We start from the raw sequence: 18,326 nt of genomic DNA on the forward strand, positions 1-18,326 counted from the left end.
TATGCCTAACTCTGAGCTGAGTTTCATGGTCGCTTATTCTCCATAGTCTCCTAGTGCTATACGTAGAGTATTCTTACAGAAGGTTCATTCCACGTTGGCTCCTGTCCTGGATGGGAATCCCTCTAGGACACATTGTAACAGATATGAATGAATGAGGTGAGGGCACTGTTAAAATGGATAATATGTATATATCACAAATGCTCCAAACATACACACACTAGCATACTAAGTAGGTAAAAACCCAAATATCATAAGTCTTGGGTGTGAGTAGGAACAAAGATTGAGGAGAACAAAATCTGGACCTGAGATAACCTGCAATGGGCAAAACATCCTCTCCTTATTAATAATAAAAAGTCTTATAATGTAACCTTCCCTATTACTCTATATAACCCTCCCTATAACTCCTCCTATTACTCCATATAACGCTCCCTATAACTCCTCCTATTACTCCATAAAACTCATGGCTCCAGACAGCACTTTCACAAGGGAGGCATTTTCTCAAATTATAGCACACACTACATACAATACATGCACACTGCATGCACTACACCTACGCTACATACACTACACAGATTGCATGCACTACACACACTGCATGCACTATACACACACAATGAATCCACTGCACACACTACAAACTGCATACACTACACACTGCATACAATATACACACTACATGCACCACACAAACACAGACACGGCATCCACTACACACTGCATCCACTACTCACACACAATGAATCCACTGCACACTGCATACGCTACACACTGCATCCAATATACACACTACATGCGCTACACAAACACAGACAATGCATCCAGTGCACAAATACAGACACTGCATTAACTACACACTGCACCCACTATACACACTCCATCCATACACACAATGCGTTCACAACAAACATTGCACGCAATACACACAGACAAACACACACTGCATCCACCTCCAAGTCTGCCCACAAGGTTGCAGAGTGTTTAGAATGGAAACAGGGTGTGTATAATGGATGCAGAGTGTTTGTCTAGGCCCTAGTGGATGCAGTGTGTGTAGCGGATGCAGTGTGTGTGTAGCGGATGCAGTGTGTGTGTGTGTGTGTAGTGGATGCAGTGTGTGTGTGTGTGTGTGTAGTGGATGCAGTGTGTGTGTGTGTGTAGTGGATGCAGTGTGTGTATGTGTGTGTAGCGGATGCGGTGTGTGTGTATAGTGCATGCAGTGTGTGTGTGTGTAGTGGATGCAGTGTGTGTATGTGTGTGTAGCGGATGCAGTGTGTGTATGTGTGTGTAGCGGATGCGGTGTGTGTGTTTGTAGCAGATGCAGTGTGTGTGTGTAGCGGATGCGGTGTGTGTGTGTAGCGGATGCGGTGTGTGTGTAGCGGATGCGGTGTGTGTAGCGGATGCGGTGTGTGTAGCGGATGCGGTGTGTGTGTAGTGGATGCGGTGTGTGTGTAGTGGATGCAGTGTGTGTGTAGCGGATGCGGTGTGTGTGTAGTGGATGCGGTGTGTGTGTAGTGGATGCGGTGTGTGTAGTGGATGCGGTGTGTGTAGTGGATGCAGTGTATGTGTGTAGTGGATGCAGTGTATGTGTGTAGTGGATGCAGTGTGTGTGTAGCGGATGCCGTGTGTGTGTGTAGCGGATGCAGTGTGTGTGTGTGTGTAGTGGATGCAGTGTGTGTATGTGTGTGTAGCGGATGCGGTGTGTGTGTATAGTGGATGCAGTGTGTGTGTGTGTAGTGGATGCAGTGTGTGTATGTGTGTGTAGCGGATGCAGTGTGTGTGTGTGTAGCGGATGCGGTGTGTGTGTTTGTAGCAGATGCAGTGTGTGTGTGTGTAGCGGATGCGGTGTGTGTGTAGCGGATGCGGTGTGTGTGTGTAGTGGATGCGGTGTGTGTGTAGTGGATGCAGTGTGTGTGTGTAGCGGATGCGGTGTGTGTGTAGTGGATGCGGTGTGTGTAGTGGATGCAGTGTATGTGTGTAGTGGATGCAGTGTGTGTGTAGCGGATGCAGTGTGTATATATGCACAATGTGTGTTTGAATGTAAGCAAATTTTTATATGGAGTATGTGTGCGAATGTTGGTGTTTGAAAGCAGGTGTGTATATGTGTGTAGTGTATACACTTACACACTGATACACATACTCACACACACTGGTACACATATACACAGGCACATAAATACACAGATAAACACACTGACACACTGATAGACATATACACAACCAGACAGACACGTTACAAATACAGACACACAAAATGACACCTAGTTACACACAGATACACACATAAATATAGCCACATTGACACACACAGATACTCAGACACTAAGATATACACTGACACAGAATACACATACAGTCAGAAAAACAAATACACACAGTGTCAAGCAGATACACACACAGACATACTGACACACACACACACATGCAGGCCATTTTAAGCCACCCTCCTGTTTTTTACCTTTTGGATGCAGGAGGGTGGCTGGGGCTGTTGGAAGTCGGTCTGGCTCTCCCCTCCTCTCTGTCTCCTCTTTCCCGCGTTGGTGTGTCACTGAAGACATATGCCCATTGGGTGGCCCTAAGTGCATAGGCCACCCGATGGGCCCTATCAGCGTGCGGGTCCTAGTGCAGCTGCACCGGTGGCAGTTCCGCCATTACACATTGGGAATGTGAGGCACAAGCGCCCAGGCCCCCAAGACTGCCAGGCCCATGACAACAGCCATAGTTGTTGCCCCTGATGGCCCTGTCTGCATTCACTATACACACTGCATAACATCATGGATGTGGCCGTGTAAGGGTGGCCGCGGTTTTGGTGGGCGGGGGGCAGCATTTCATCCATGGACCCAGGCAGCACAATGCAGTTGTAGTGTGTGGGGGTGTAGGGTGTGTGAGGGAGTGGTGTGGGGTTTGTGTGAGAGGTGCAGGGTGTGATAGGTGCACTGTGTGAGGGATGCACTGTATGTATAAGGGATATAGTGTGTTTCTGGAAGGTAGTGTTTGTAAGTCGTAGAATCTGTGTAGTGTATATCGGTGATCTAGTGTATAGGTGTGCAGTGTGTGTGAGGAGTGCACATTTATTTATTATTTAATTATTTTAAACTTTACACCCTCCCCACCCCACCCTTCTTACCTTTGGTCCAGGAGAGTGGGCATTTCTTCCAAGCCCTTGTGGTTTATTCTGGAGTGAACTCTCACGAGATAGGAGAATTGCCATGATAACCACAGCAACGTGAGAGAAAGAACTCTGCGGTGCTGCTGGCTAGAACCTCCGGGTCTTCTTCCCTCTTCCTCTCCTGACGCAATTTAGTTCCTATGGGCCGGTGAGGGTTGATCTCCCCACCGGCCTGTCATAGATAGTGCTGGCTCTGCATGGTCTGGCAGGAGAGATCTCCGCTGTCGACCTCGACCCATGGCCATCGTTTCACACCAAGCTTTGCCCGGTTTGCCTGATGGCCAGTCAGGGCTTGCATATAACCCTCCTATAACTCTCTATAACTCCCCCTATGACTCTGTATAACCCTTCCTATAACTCTTCCTATTACTCATATAACCCTCTATAACTCCTCCTATTACTCTGTATAACTCCTCCTATTACTCTGTATAACTCCTCCTATTACTCTGCATAACCTCCCTATAACTCCTTCTATTAATCTATTTTTCCTTATAATTCTATGTTTTGATCCATATAAACTGTATACTCTCTGTTATATAATCTCTATTATACTAAATTGTCACAGACAGATTTCTTTCATTGTGTGGAATGAGTTTATTTCTCAACTAAAAATTATACATGTACAAAATAAAAATTAAACATAGATTAAAAATGCATTTATTTGACAGTTCAAGCTTTTCTAACAGCAAAGTGTAAAGAAATATATATTTCATTTCATATACAAAAATATGTATATACATTTATTTTTATTTTTTTTAAAACGTGATTGCACAAATGTCTGGAGCGTTCCGTCGTGTCAGACTGTAAGAGGAATGCTGGAATCTGACCAATCAACTGTACCGTACGCTGCCCCCAGCACTCTCGGGGTTAATGTCATTTCTAAAAAAAATCAGTCCTCGAAGGACAAATGTCACAATACTGAAAAAGTAATTCTGAACTTTATTAAAAAGTATATTGACCGGCAGCATAGTATGGTCGATATTACACTTTACTATGGCATATAGTCCAGTTCATGTCGGTAGACAGTGTGTTGTCATTTTGTACCGTGATGCAAATAGGAGAAAATATAGTCAAATCCACGGCCTTTGCCCCGGATGGAATGTTGACTCCGTGTTAACGTTATTTGTATCGATGGTTAACAGAAATGAAGAGAGATCGAGCTGCTGTATAATGAAACAGGCGTCTTCAGGGTCATCGCACTTTGCAGCTTTTTAATGAATCTCCACTTTTATACAAAAAACATGCAGGAAATCGCTAAAACAGCATGGCAGTGAGTGTAAACAAAATAGTAGCATGAAAAAAATATATGGAAATGCACATCAAGTGGTTACAGGGCACTTGCAGCATGGTCACTTCCAAATATGAGATAGCAGCGCAATCAGCTGGGAACTCTGATACACTGCACAGGCAGTCCCTCCCACTGCAGGGTGACACAGACAGAGGGAGCTATGGGACATGGAGTCTGTCCCTCCCAGGGCAGGGTGACAGACTGAGGGAGCTATGGGACACTGAGTCTGTCCCTCCCACTGCAGGGTGACACAGACAGAAGGAGCCATGGGACACGGAGTCTGTCCCTCCCACTGCAGGGTGACACAGACTGAGGGAGCTATGGGACACAGAGTCTGTCCCTCCCACTGCAGGGTGACACAAACTGAGGGAGCTATGGGACACAGAGTCTGTCCCTCTCACTGCAGGGTGACACAGACAGAAGGAGCTATGGGACACGGAGTCTGTCCCTCCCACTGCAGGGTGACACAGACAGAAGGAGCTATGGGACACGGAGTCTGTCCCTCCCACTGCAGGGTGACACAGACAGAAGGAGCTATGGGACACGGAGTCTGTCCCTCCCACTGCAGGGTGACACAGACAGAAGGAGCTATGGGACTTAGAATCTGTCCCTCTCACTGCATGGTGACACAGACAGAAGGAGCTATGGGACACGGAGTCTGTCCCTCCCACTGCAGGGTGACACAGACAGAAGGAGCTATGGGACACGGAGTCTGTCCCTCCCACTGCAGGGTGACACAGACAGAAGGAGCTATGGGACACGGAGTCTGTCCCTCCCACTGCAGGGTGACACAGACAGAAGGAGCTATGGGACACGGAGTCTGTCCCTCCCACTGCAGGGTGACACAGACAGAAGGAGCTATGGGACACGGAGTCTGTCCCTCCCACTGCAGGGTGACACAGACTGAGGGAGCTATGGGACACAGATTCTATCCCTCCCACTGCAGGGTGACACAGACAGAAGGAGCTATGGGATACGGAGTCTGTCCCTCCCACTGCAGAGTGACACAGACAGAAGGAGCTATGGGACACGGAGTCTGTCCCTCCCACTGCAGGGTGACACAGACAGAAGGAGCTATGGGACACAGAGTTTTACCCTCCAACTGCAGGGAACTATATTTTAGAGAGCTGTAAATACAATACTGGGCAAATGTGTATTGTCTCTCTGGAACATACTGAAAGATGTAAATATAGTTTATTATGGAATATGCACCAAAATGATCTTTGTTCTAGAAGCCAAAGTTAAATCAATGCTGGATTGTATACGCTGCTCCTATAGTATCTAGTTAGACCTAGTTTGCTCTCATATCTTCCAGACCAGCACCAGTCATCATAATGTGGACCACGAGGCACTGCTCCTCATCTTACGTTCTAGGAAACCATTAGATCTATTGGCCCCAGAGCAAGCTCGAAACAAGTCCCTGCCACTAGGCAAGATTCTGATTCTAATTAATGGATTAAGGAATTCACAATGGATTTTGCTGCTGGTTTCATTACAAACAGTTCTTGTACCTACTTGAGAATTGTCCATGGATAAGTGGAAGTAGTTCAGTACCAGTAAAGTACGTTGTCTGATATCCGTGCCATATCACAGGTGGATAGCTGGCTTTTATTCATACATATTCTATTACTGTGGGGGCTCTTGGAGACATGTCTTCAAAGCAAGCAAGAATGAGAACCATCAGTATGATAGACACATTGTAAAAATAGCCATTATATTGTCTTCAAATGTACCGGGAATAGTTGCCTAGGGCTTTGAAAAGGTCGCATTCTTCAGAAGGTTAGAAGGTCATGTATATGTACTAACACCAGACTTAGATTTCAGAATGCATGAAGATGACTCATTAAGCACAACTTGCTTTGAGTTCATGTCTAATATCCTTGGGTCACCTCTTCAATAGTCCCTTCTTCCAAGTACAGTGGATGGTCCGTGGATGCTGAGAGTCCCATAAGTCGTGTGGTTTCACGGGCTGGACACATGACATAGCGGTTAGCATTCTCTGAGTGGTGTACTTCGGCTGTAATTGAACTGGTCTTCATAAAAATGTCATCCCCTAGATCCTTTGCATCTAAACCACCGACTGCTCCCAATTCACCATCATCATTAGATGAAGGCATGCTAGGATCTTCCATGTTTACGTACAGAATCTCCTCGGGATCCTTGGCTGGTGGAAGGTTCTTGAGGAGTTTTTCCAGCTCCCCATGGAGTATCTCAAAAGATGGCCTGTCCTTAGAATTAAGTTGCCAACAGCTGGACATCAGCTCATACCTGGGAGAGGACGAAAGCATCTATCAATGCAATGCTTTATAAAGTCAACCACTGTCCAATGTTAAACAGACAACCTGTAAGATAATAAGGCTCACTGATAAACAAGGCTTATGTGGCTGAGCCCAAGAGCTTTCAGCTTTGATTACTATGTTGATTTTGCCATTTATAGAAACATGATTTCAGACTCACAGTCCATCCAGACAATCTGGGGGTTGCTTCAAGCGGTTCCCTTGCCTCAAATAATCGTAAATTTCGCTGTTCTCCACACCAGGGTATGGTGTCTGGCCTCGTGTAGCAATCTCCCACATGGTGACACCAAATGACCACTAAGACAAGTATGAAGGGAAAAGTTATAAATTGTATATCTCATACACTTTGCTCCTCTATGGAATCTTTAACCGATTAAACATGTCACTACCATTAGGCGACTTTACTAAAACTCAAGACTGTCCCTTTAACTGATTACATATCTAACTAACATTAGGTCACTTTACTGAAACTCGGAACTGTCCCAGTAGCATGGGACTGTTTTTATAAATGAGTAAACATGTCGCTGTCATTACATCACTTTACTGAAACACTGGACTTTTCCTTTAACTCTTTAAACATATGGCTATTGTCCGGTAAACGCCTCTCACCACATCACTTTTGGTAGTGTAGACTCTGTCAGCCAGACTCTCTATTGCAATCCATTTCACTGGCATTTTTGCAATCCGACCTTGGCGATAGTAATCTCCATTGTAGATTTTCTTGGACAGACCAAAATCTGCCACGCATACATTCATATTCTCATTCAACCTGGTGGGATGATCATCACGTGAGAGAAAGAAAGTGACCAATGAATGACAGATCAATGCAATTAAGTGGTTCAGATGGTTCTAAGGCAACCGTACAGAAGGCGAGAGTAAGAAAAGAAGCCCATTCTGACGAGGAAACATTTAAGCAAGACATGGTGGGGCATGAGATTGAGAATAAAACTGAGAGAAACACGGAAAAAACAAGATACTAATGAAAAAAAGCTAATATGCAAGGAACACGGGTTTAATAACAGGAGGAGATGAGGAGAATGAGTGAGACATGTATTAAGATCTGAGTGCTGCAAAATGGGTCAGAGACAAGGAGTTATAGGTGAAGGTGAAAGAGAGTGAATGAAGAATAAAGTGATAAAGTAACAACGAATGACAGAAAAAACGAGGAGGCAAAGCAGACCTGGTTCATTTACTTTAATTTCTGGGAAACTTACATGCAGTTTCTGGCCGCCAGGTCTCTGTGGATGAAATTCTTACTGCTGAGATAGTCCATACCACTAGCAACATCGACCATGAATTTTACCAGTGTTTGAGTGGGAAGAAACTGGGTACAGAGAAGAAAGATTGTCACATGAAACCGTAAACCCGTATTACTCCTCTACCAGAATCCTTATTCCTGTAGAACAGGGGTTCCCAACCCAGTCCTGAACTACTCCCTACCAGTCCAAGATTTAGGAATTACCCCTATGGTGACAAAGTTATTTTTTTTTACTTTTATAAAAACACCTTAGACACAACTGGGTAATCCCTAAATCCTGGACTAGGTTGGGAACCACTGCTCTAGAAGAACGCTTACTATAAAGGAGAATGGGTTAGAAGGTTGCTCTACTAAGGACAGAGCAAATTAAGAAGATGGGGACTAGTTAGGTGTCCAGAATTCAAAATGGCTGACAGCATAAAATAAAAAGGTACAGTAATGGGTACTCACAGCAGACGGGATTTCTCCTAGTCGTGAATAGAGAAGGAAGCTGTGCAGATCTCCATGTTTCATAAAGGGCAAAATAACCACTGGCGAAGGGTACCCCTCATTCTCTGTATTCTGCAGACACACCCCTGCAATATGGGGAACAATGAGAAAGCACAGTTTGAAAGGGCTCAGCCCAAGCAGGTGATGGTTCTCCTTCATATTATTCCTTTCAATTAATTGAATTGTCAGGTATGTGACAAGGAATTAATTCACTAAACAACGAGTCGTGGATAACAGATAGCTGGCTTACAATATTCAAGATAAAATAGTCCAAATAGGAAAAGGTTGCATCTGAGATGACTTTTAACGTCTTTCTAATTGTCTAATGGTACCTAAAGTTATCTTTTCAGCTCACTTGGCATCACTTGATGCTTAGTTAATAAGAAACTTACAGTACTTTCATTGTTAGTGCAAGTGTGAATTGCTATTGAGTCCATCAGGGATGTTTTATGATAAATAAAGGAACACTATAGCGTTAGAAATACAAGCCTGTATTCTTAAAGCTATAGCCCTTCTGTCTCCGTCCTCCCGCCATTCACAGTGTAAACTCTAAGACAAAATATGATTTTACACACCTTTCCATCAGCAGCGGTGCCACCTCCAGTGTGCTGGTCCAATCCTGAGTATCTCATAGAGAAGCAATGGGGGCGTAGGCGCATGCGCAGCACTCTGATGTATCTGTCAATCAGAATCTTGTCAGAGAGAATCGTCGGATGCAATGATTCTCAATGACAAGTCGCGAATTACACTGTGTTTGCGCGTGTGACATCACTGTATGACTAGGTATGAGAGCAGATTCAGAGGGCTTGGGGGGTGGCTTGAAGCTGCTTTTTCAAGCATTCAAACTATTAAAATACGTAGGGGTGGGGGGGATATATGATTATTGTACTATACCAACTTCAATAAGATGAAGTTGTTATAGTGCCCACAGTGTTCCTTTAAGGCAGTATAAATGATTAAGGCTGGCTGATATACCATTTAAAGGGTTAATGGCATTCTGATTGTCATAACTTCAAGATTTCTGGTGTAAATTGCAAAAAGAGTTCCACCCAAAATCAGATGGACATTGCATAATATCTCATTACCAAAGAGGAGAAATGTATCCACTGGGAAGTGCTTGATACATAAAATAATTGTTCCAACATTTAGCCACTAGATGGCAGCGCCGTACATGAAATCTGGGCATGTGGCACAGTAACTCCAGAAACAAGGGTGTTTTCCAATACATTTATTTTCTGATTTGCAACATTTCATGACAACCTCCCACTTCATCAGACATTCTCAACTTCCCAAGAAAATGCAGCTTAACCCCTCCACTACCAACAACGTGTATACGGTCTGGCTTTACAAATAAATACATTTCCATTTTAATTGTATTGCTGAACATGTGTTGATTTCACTCACCGATCAGGCGCATTACGTTAGGATGGTCAAACTCTTTCATGCAGACAGCTTCGCTCAGGAAGTCTTCCATCTCAGTGCGGGTGCAGATAGCAACTGAACGAGAAAAGGAGGAATCTGGGATATGTACAATAACTGGTGGGAATGTTACTTAAACCCCTGCAAGAAGGGACACAGACAGAAGGAGCTATGGGACACAGAGTCTGTCCCTCCCACTGCAGGGTGACACAGACAGAAGGAACTATGGGACACAGAGTCTGTCCCTCCCACTGCAGGGTGACACAGACAGAAGGAGCTATGGGACACGGAGTCTGTCCCTCCCACTGCAGGGTGACACAGACAGAAGGAGCTATGGGACACGGAGTCTGTCCCTCCCACTGCAGGGTGACACAGACAGAAGGGGCTATGGGACACGGAGTCTGTCCCTCCCACTGCAGGGTGACACAGACAGAAGGAACTATGGGACACAGAGTCTGTCCCTCCCACTGCAGGGTGACACAGACAGAAGGAGCTATGGGACACAGAGTCTGTCCCTCCCACTGCAGGGTGACACAGACAGAAGGAGCTATGGGACACAGAGTCTGTCCCTCCCACTGCAGGGTGACACAGACAGAAGGAGCTATGGGACACAGTCTGTCCCTCCCACTGCAGGGTGACACAGACAGAAGGAGCTATGGGACACAGAGTCTGTCCCTCCCACTGCAGGGTGACACAGACAGAAGGAGCTATGGGACACGGAGTCTGTCCCTCCCACTGCAGGGTGACACAGAGTCTGTCCCTCCCACTGCAGGGTGACACAGACAGAAGGAGCTATGGGACACAGAGTCTGTCCCTCCCACTGCAGGGTGACACAGACAGAAGGAGCTATGGGACACAGAGTCTGTCCCTCCCACTGCAGGGTGACACAGACAGAAGGAGCTATGGGACACGGAGTCTGTCCCTCCCACTGCAGGGTGACACAGAGTCTGTCCCTCCCACTGCAGGGTGACACAGACAGAAGGAGCTATGGGACACAGAGTCTGTCCCTCCCACTGCAGGGTGACACAGACAGAAGGAGCTATGGGACACGGAGTCTGTCCCTCCCACTGCAGGGTGACACAGACAGAAGGAGCTATGGGACACAGAGTCTGTCCCTCCCACTGCAGGGTGACACAGACAGAAGGAGCTATGGGACACACAGTCTGTCCCTCCCACTGCAGGGTGACACAGACAGAAGGAGCTATGGGACACGGAGTCTGTCCCTCCCACTGTAGGGTGACACAGACAGAAGGAGCTATGGGACACACAGTCTGTCCCTCCCACTGCAGGGTGACACAGACAGAAGGAACTATGGGACACGGAGTCTGTCCCTCCCACTGCAGGGTGACACAGAGTCTGTCCCTCCCACTGCAGGGTGACACAGACAGAAGGAGCTATGGGACACAGAGTCTGTCCCTCCCACTGCAGGGTGACACAGACAGAAGGAGCTATGGGACACGGAGTCTGTCCCTCCCACTGCAGGGTGACACAGACAGAAGGAGCTATGGGACACAGAGTCTGTCCCTCCCACTGCAGGGTGACACAGACAGAAGGAGCTATGGGACACGGAGTCTGTCCCTCCCACTGCAGGGTGACACAGACAGAAGGAGCTATGGGACACACAGTCTGTCCCTCCCACTGCAGGGTGACACAGACAGAAGGAGCTATGGGACACACAGTCTGTCCCTCCCACTGTAGGGTGACACAGACAGAAGGAGCTATGGGACACACAGTCTGTCCCTCCCACTGCAGGGTGACACAGACAGAAGGAACTATGGGACACGGAGTCTGTCTCTCCCACTGCAGGGTGACACTGGCAGAAGGAGCTATGGGACACGGAGTCTGTCTCTCCCACTGCAGGGTGACACAGACAGAAGGAGCTATGGGACATGCAGGTTTCCTCGCATCATGACTTACTCTTCATTGTCTTTACAGCCACCTTGAGAATGTACTCATCCTGGTTTAATTGACCTTCCATGACCGAGCCAAATTCCCCTGTAGCGTGAAAATAGATTGTTATTAGAGATTACAGGGTCACATAATGAAACAGTTATAACAGGTTATGCTAAAGCAAGAGCATTTAAATAAATGCAGGAATCCTATCACACGGTGGAGATTGTACAGGTTGGTTTGTATAGTCTCATGAGAATATTAGTATTTGTAGTTGTTTGAGTGGAGTGCTGAGGTTTGCAGTGGGCAGGTGAGAGTGAGATCCCATTGGACAGCACTACACAATGTGCTGGCACTGTATAAATAATAAAATAATTGTTTTGTAGTGCTGGGATTTGTAGTGGTTTTGGAGTGATGAGATTTGCAGTGATTTTGGAGTGATGAGATTTGCAGTGATTTTGGAGTGTTGAGATTTGCAGTGATTTTGGAGTGCTGGGATTTGCAGTCACAATGTTACAGTTCCATAGTGAGCGACAGGCCTGGCTACATTTTTGTTTCTCCCCAATTTGTCTTGTTTCCTGTTTTTACTTTGAGCTAATGAACATAGCGCATCCCTGCTGAGATCACATCCATACACTAGGGGAGTTATTTACTAAATTGACAATATGAGACTTTTCTAATTTGTTTTGGGAGTTGCAGTGGTTGTGCAATCATGGTGGGAGTTGCAGTGGTTGTGCGAACATGCTGGGAGTTGCAGTGGTTGTGCAATCATGGTGGGAGTTGCAGTGGTTGTGCGAACATGCTGGGAGTTGCAGTGGTTATGTAAGCATGCTGGGAGTTGCAGTGTTTTTGTGAGTATGCTGGGAGTTGCATTGGTTGTGCAAGCATGCTGGGAGTTGAAGTGGTTGTGTGAGCATGGTGGGAGTTGCAGTGGTTGTGTGAGCATGGTGGGAGTTGCAGTGGTTATGTAAGCATGCTGGGAGTTGCAGTGGTTGTGAATTCCTAGTGGGAGTTGCAGTGGTTGTGTAAGCATGCTGGGAGTTGCAAGGGTTGTGTGAGCATGCAGGGGGTTGCAGTGTTTGCGTGAGCATGCTGGGAGTTGCAGTGGTTGTGTGAGCATGCTGGGAGTTGCAGTGGTTGCGTGAGCATGCTGGGATTTTCAGTGGTTGTGAATTCCTGCTGGGAGTTGCAGTGGTTGTGAATTCCTGCTGGGAGTTGCAGTGGTTGTGAATTCCTGCTGGGAGTTGAAGTGCTTGTGTGAGCATGCTGGGAGTTGCAGTGCTTGTGTGAGCATGCTGGGAGTTGCAGTGGTTGTGAATTCCTGCTGGGAGTTGCAGTGGTTGCGTGAGCATGTTGGGAGTTGCAGTGGTTGGAAATTCCTGCTGGGAGTTGCAGTGGTTGTGTGAGCATGCTGGGAGTTGCAGTGGTTGGGAATTCCTGCTGGGAGTTGCAGTGGTTGTGTGAGCATGCTGGGAGTTGCAGTGGTTGGGAATTCCTGCTGGGAGTTGCAGTGGTTGTGTGAGCATGCTGGGAGTTACAGTGGTTGTGAATTCCTGCTGGGAGTTGCAGTGGTTGTGAATTCCTGCTGGGAGTTGCAGTGCTTGTGTGAGCATGCTGGGAGTTGCAGTGGTTGTGAATTCCTGCTGGGAGTTGCAGTGGTTGCGTGAGCATGTTGGGAGTTGCAGTGGTTGGAAATTCCTGCTGGGAGTTGCAGTGGTTGTGTGAGCATGCTGGGAGTTGCAGTGGTTGGGAATTCCTGCTGGGAGTTGCAGTGGTTGTGTGAGCATGCTGGGAGTTGCAGTGGTTGGGAATTCCTGCTGGGAGTTGCAGTGGTTGTGTGAGCATGATGGGAGTTGCAGTGGTTGGGAATTCCTGCTGGGAGTTGCAGTGGTTGTGTGAGCATGATGGGAGTTGCAGTGGTTGGGAATTCCTGCTGGGACCGATAGATGGACTTTAATGTTTGTTGGCTGTGAATGGGTTAACGGGCCTGTATAACATCCTGGCAGGAACAAGTCTGGCAGTTTTGGCTGAGTTCAGCCTCCCAGGAGGTGTTAGAGGAAGCCATTAGACCAACGACTGTTTTTTGATTGCTTTTCCAGAGCGTGTAGGATAAGACAGAGAACGGAAGTGGGTTCCACGAAACAGGAGCTTCAGGGTCTTATGGAAAAATCTCCCACTTTGGAAAACATGTCAGCTTTCAGCTGCTAACAATCTTACATGTGTGTTGGTGTAACGCTTTCTAAACTTGGTCCATAAAATGCCCACATGCCAAAGTAATGGCCTGTACCCTGGCACACATGTTACCAATGTACACAGCCATGAAATGCCCAAATATCTGTAACTAATAAAGATCTTACAACTTCAAAGGACCACAAGCAACGGTACGGCACCAATATTGATTGCATCCCTTAAAACAAAATCCTACATTAAAGCCTCAAGTGGCACCTTTTCGTACTAAAATAGCAAGTCCCTGCCTCCACTCTCCGTGTAAATATATGAGGCATGAGGGTGCTTTCACTTTATTTTCACTGTAAAATAAGAATGATAACAGAATGATAGAAAATCACAGATAATTACAACCCACCTTCTCCCAACGTCTTGCCAAGAGCCAGCTTGTGTCTATCCACCATAACATCCCGCAGCTTTTCCTTAAGGTCATCACTGATGCCCAGTCTGTTTACTGGTGGGGAAACAATGAGTTAATCCTGGTACTGAAAGCAATGACAGAGTGAGTGTGATTAAAACTGCTACTTGTGAAAAACATGCTAAAACTGAGTATTAGAAAAAGGCAATTTTCCTCTAAATAGTATCTCAGCTAATGTATTTGAAAAACTGGACAGCCTTCTGGAAGACATGATGCAGAACTGGTAAAGGAACGAGAGTCTTCCCAATCCCCCTAAACTTTGAAAGAGGCCTCTGGTTATCGGGAAGCTGAACCCAGTCCTATTAACACCCAGCACACGTCTGTAGACTGCTCTGTCGATGCTGTAATAGGGTGGAGGGGACCACTGGGAAGGAGTGTGTTTGGGACTATGTCATGCTTTGGATCACGATGGTGACACAGCACAAAGAAAAATACACGAGCAATCTTTTCCTGGCGATTGGCCAAAGAACGAAGAGTTCCCCTGTGGTTCTCCCAGCCCAACTATAATCCCTCACAAACTACTAGTTCCCTTACGCGGTATTAATTTTGATAAAGAATTCTCACTATAAAATAACAAAAATCTTGACCAAATATGCAGTAAATTTGAAACAAGTCTGTATGATGCCCTATGCTCTTTGTAGAGAGGAAATCCGAACAGTTACATGATTTTTGGGTTCTCCCTATGTCTTCATCGTGGGTGCCTGATGGCTTTCTTGGAGAGGGGAAAGTGAGTAGAATGGAGCGTTGTAACCTGTGATGTGTCTGCTGAGATATTTCTGTAGCATGGCAACGTTGTTTATCTTACATGTGGCCTCTGTGGTCCTTCGACTGTAAGACTTCTTCACTCGATAACGGACGACAAGTTCGCCTTGTTCAACTGTTGGCTCAAAAGCTTCCCTGAAACCACAAATATACATCTATTTATCATCATCAAAACATGCTTTTCCCACAATCGCCAGGATCCAAGACTCACCCATAACGTGTTTCCTTCTTTCTGAGACGTGCCAAAAAGAGGACAACTAATATGGCAGACAAAAATGCAACAGCAATGGCCAAGACCACATACCACCAGTGCCCAGAAAAGGTGGGGGCATAATCTGTGACAGCTGAAGAAATAAAACACATTTCAATCAAGGTGGTGTGCATGACTGGCATATAAACTACAATGAGAAATCACAACATTGTTTATGTGACTTGTGTCTTTAAGCATGATACATTTGCCAAATGGTATGGAAGGAGCTGCAAGGTCACAGGTCTCATCAGCACAGAGTTCATGACAATGACTGCTGCTGAGATACAGGCTTAACGTCTCAGACACAAATCACTTGTTCCTAATGTCTGTATGGAAGGACTCTTCAAGTCCTGTCTAAGCCCAAATGTCCCACTGGGCCATTTTTTTTAATCCCTCGATGTTAACCCATTTCCCATCTCATGTGTGCTGTACACCTCCCTGGCTGTCAATCACAACCGTTCCTGTTACTTCCTGGTTGGTTTAGCTCATTGCAGCTGACCTCAAGAGGCAACAATTGTCCAGAGCACCTGGCTTACAAACACTTCTCATTGAGCTGCATTGGGAAGTCTGTGATTGGACAGCAAGTCTGGGCATGGTTAGAAGGGGAGGGCTTACCAAGGCTGCAGACAAGAGATCTGCATAATTATCAAGCAGTTTTTCGATATATCCCCAATGAAAAACATGCATAATCAAATAATTTGTGGTTGCATATACACTAAACAGTGATTTTAATTATTTTATTTATTTGGGCAGTGGAGTGTCCCTTTACATCTAAAATAAATTAAATGCCTTAAGCAATCTATATCCCAATAAAATGTAGAATTGCAAATCTAACCTTCTTTACCTTCAATAAAAAGACCTATGGATCCATCTGAAAAGACAAGAAATGAGTTCAATGACTGATAAAATGCGACAGAAAAAAAACACCAGACTGAGATAACACCAGACAAGGAAAAGTGTCTACCATAAGTCCTCCGAGATTCCACCACGGGCTCACTCCATGGCCCATCACCAGCGATAGTGTAAGCTGCGACCTTAACAGTCAGATTATTGACTGGATAGACCATCTCCAACGTTATTTCATTATTTAGACCAGCATCGACTACCACCTGCAACATAAAAACATCGTATCAACTACTTAGATTGTTACCAGCCTTTAGTACCCCACCATCACATGATACCCCCCAGTATAGGTAAAGGGTGAACAGTTACACTCATTACCTTTCTTCTCTAATTCACAAATGTACCCCGTCCCACTCCCTTTGCTCTACGAGAGACCTTATTTTGACGTTGTTCCCACATTGCTAATACTCATATATAGAAATTCTTGAAGCCCACATCTATCAGAGGAATTCCCTACCCTGTGCTATTAGACTGTCCCGAGAATCCATTCCTTATTTAGGAAACATTACGATCTTCCTGTGTGACGCTTCTCTCGTTATATTATCTCTCCCGTCCTTCCACCAGTCAGCCGTGTTTCTGTAGCCCATTACACTCTCTCTCGCTCTATTCTATGGTTCGTCCACACAGAGGTTTTACCAGTTTAACCACACACAAACATTGTATTATTTACCCATCTACCAAGCTCTCGTTCCACCCAACATTTTATTCTTCTTCCTTTGACAATTCCTCCTAGAGTGTTAGCTTATCTGAATAGGATCTTCTTCACCTCTAGCGTCTGACAACATTACATTATTTCTGTCTGTTAACTAATGGTTGATAAATAACTCCATTGTGTAAGTGTAAAGCGTTACAGAAAACATTGACAAATGAATGCAAATATTAATAATAAACTCCACTGCACACACTACAAGACCATGGCATTTATACAAAACATAGGCATAGTATAGCAACCGCCAATCGAACACACTATACACCACGTCACATATACACTACTACACTACGCCATATACACTACTACACCACGCCATATAAACTCTACTACACCATGCCAGGTATACTCTACCACACCACGCCATGTATACACTACTACACCACGCCATGTATACACTACTACACCACGCCATGTATACACTACTACACCACGCCATGTATACACTACTACACCACTCCATGTATACACTACTACACCACTCCATGTATACACTACTACACCACTCCATGTATACACTACTACACCACGCCATGTATACCTACTAAACCACGCCATGTATACCTACTACACCACGCCATGTATACCTTTTACACCATGTATACAGTACTACGCCACGTATACACTACTACACCGCACCATGTATACACTACTACACCACACCATGTATACCTACTAAACCAGTACGCCACGTATACACTACTACACCACACCACGTATACCTACTACACCACACCATGTATACACTTCTACACCATGCCTTGTATACCTACTGCACCACACCATGTATACACTACTGCCCCAGGCCATGTATACCTTTTACACTATGCAAGGTATACACTACTACACCACACCATGTATACACTACTACACCATGCAATGTATACACAGCATATTTATCTATTCTACCTCGGCTTCATCCTTGGTTTGATACGCCAGTTTGTAACCCCGCAGTACACCATTGATTAAGACCTTGGGTTCTCCCCATGTCACAATAGTGACTGTCCCATTCCGGATCGCAGTTACATTTTCAGGAGGCCCAGAAGGAACTAGTGGAAGACAGAAAATAAAAATCATGTGGTTTATAAACCTGAGATAAATAGAGGAACTCTGTGTATTAGCACATTAAAGCTAGGCTCATATCATACATCACAGAAATATGGGAACTCGATCAATGGACGTGAATACTATTATGCCTATCTGCCTCAATATATTATATGTGGGCTATGTGCCCATAACATGGGACTGAATTAT

The 18,326-nt window shown here is 45.5% G+C and overlaps 1 protein-coding gene across 2 annotated transcripts in view; it reads right to left on the reverse strand.

Moving 5' to 3' along the window:
• Positions 1-4,108: 4,108 nt before the first annotated feature.
• Positions 4,109-18,326, reverse strand: part of AXL (AXL receptor tyrosine kinase) — an 83,144-nt gene continuing 68,926 nt past the window's right edge. The window contains exons 8-20 of one of the 2 annotated variants that reach the window (XM_063431311.1): positions 17,982-18,121; positions 16,425-16,569; positions 16,305-16,331; positions 15,422-15,554; positions 15,254-15,345; positions 14,389-14,484; positions 11,832-11,909; positions 9,900-9,992; positions 8,457-8,581; positions 7,963-8,072; positions 7,358-7,517; positions 6,909-7,045; positions 4,109-6,719 (exon numbers count right to left, since the gene is read on the reverse strand). In XM_063431311.1, coding sequence (XP_063287381.1) covers positions 6,323-6,719; positions 6,909-7,045; positions 7,358-7,517; positions 7,963-8,072; positions 8,457-8,581; positions 9,900-9,992; positions 11,832-11,909; positions 14,389-14,484; positions 15,254-15,345; positions 15,422-15,554; positions 16,305-16,331; positions 16,425-16,569; positions 17,982-18,121 — 1,733 coding nt within the window. In that variant the 3' untranslated portion in view covers positions 4,109-6,322. Of the gene's footprint in view, positions 6,720-6,908; positions 7,046-7,357; positions 7,518-7,962; positions 8,073-8,456; positions 8,582-9,899; positions 9,993-11,831; positions 11,910-14,388; positions 14,485-15,253; positions 15,346-15,421; positions 15,555-16,295; positions 16,332-16,424; positions 16,570-17,981; positions 18,122-18,326 lie in introns of both variants that reach the window. The other variant, XM_063431310.1, reaches the window with a different exon arrangement.

This window comes from Pelobates fuscus, chromosome 9, assembly GCF_036172605.1.
Source record: "Pelobates fuscus isolate aPelFus1 chromosome 9, aPelFus1.pri, whole genome shotgun sequence".
NCBI lineage: Eukaryota > Metazoa > Chordata > Amphibia > Anura > Pelobatidae > Pelobates > Pelobates fuscus.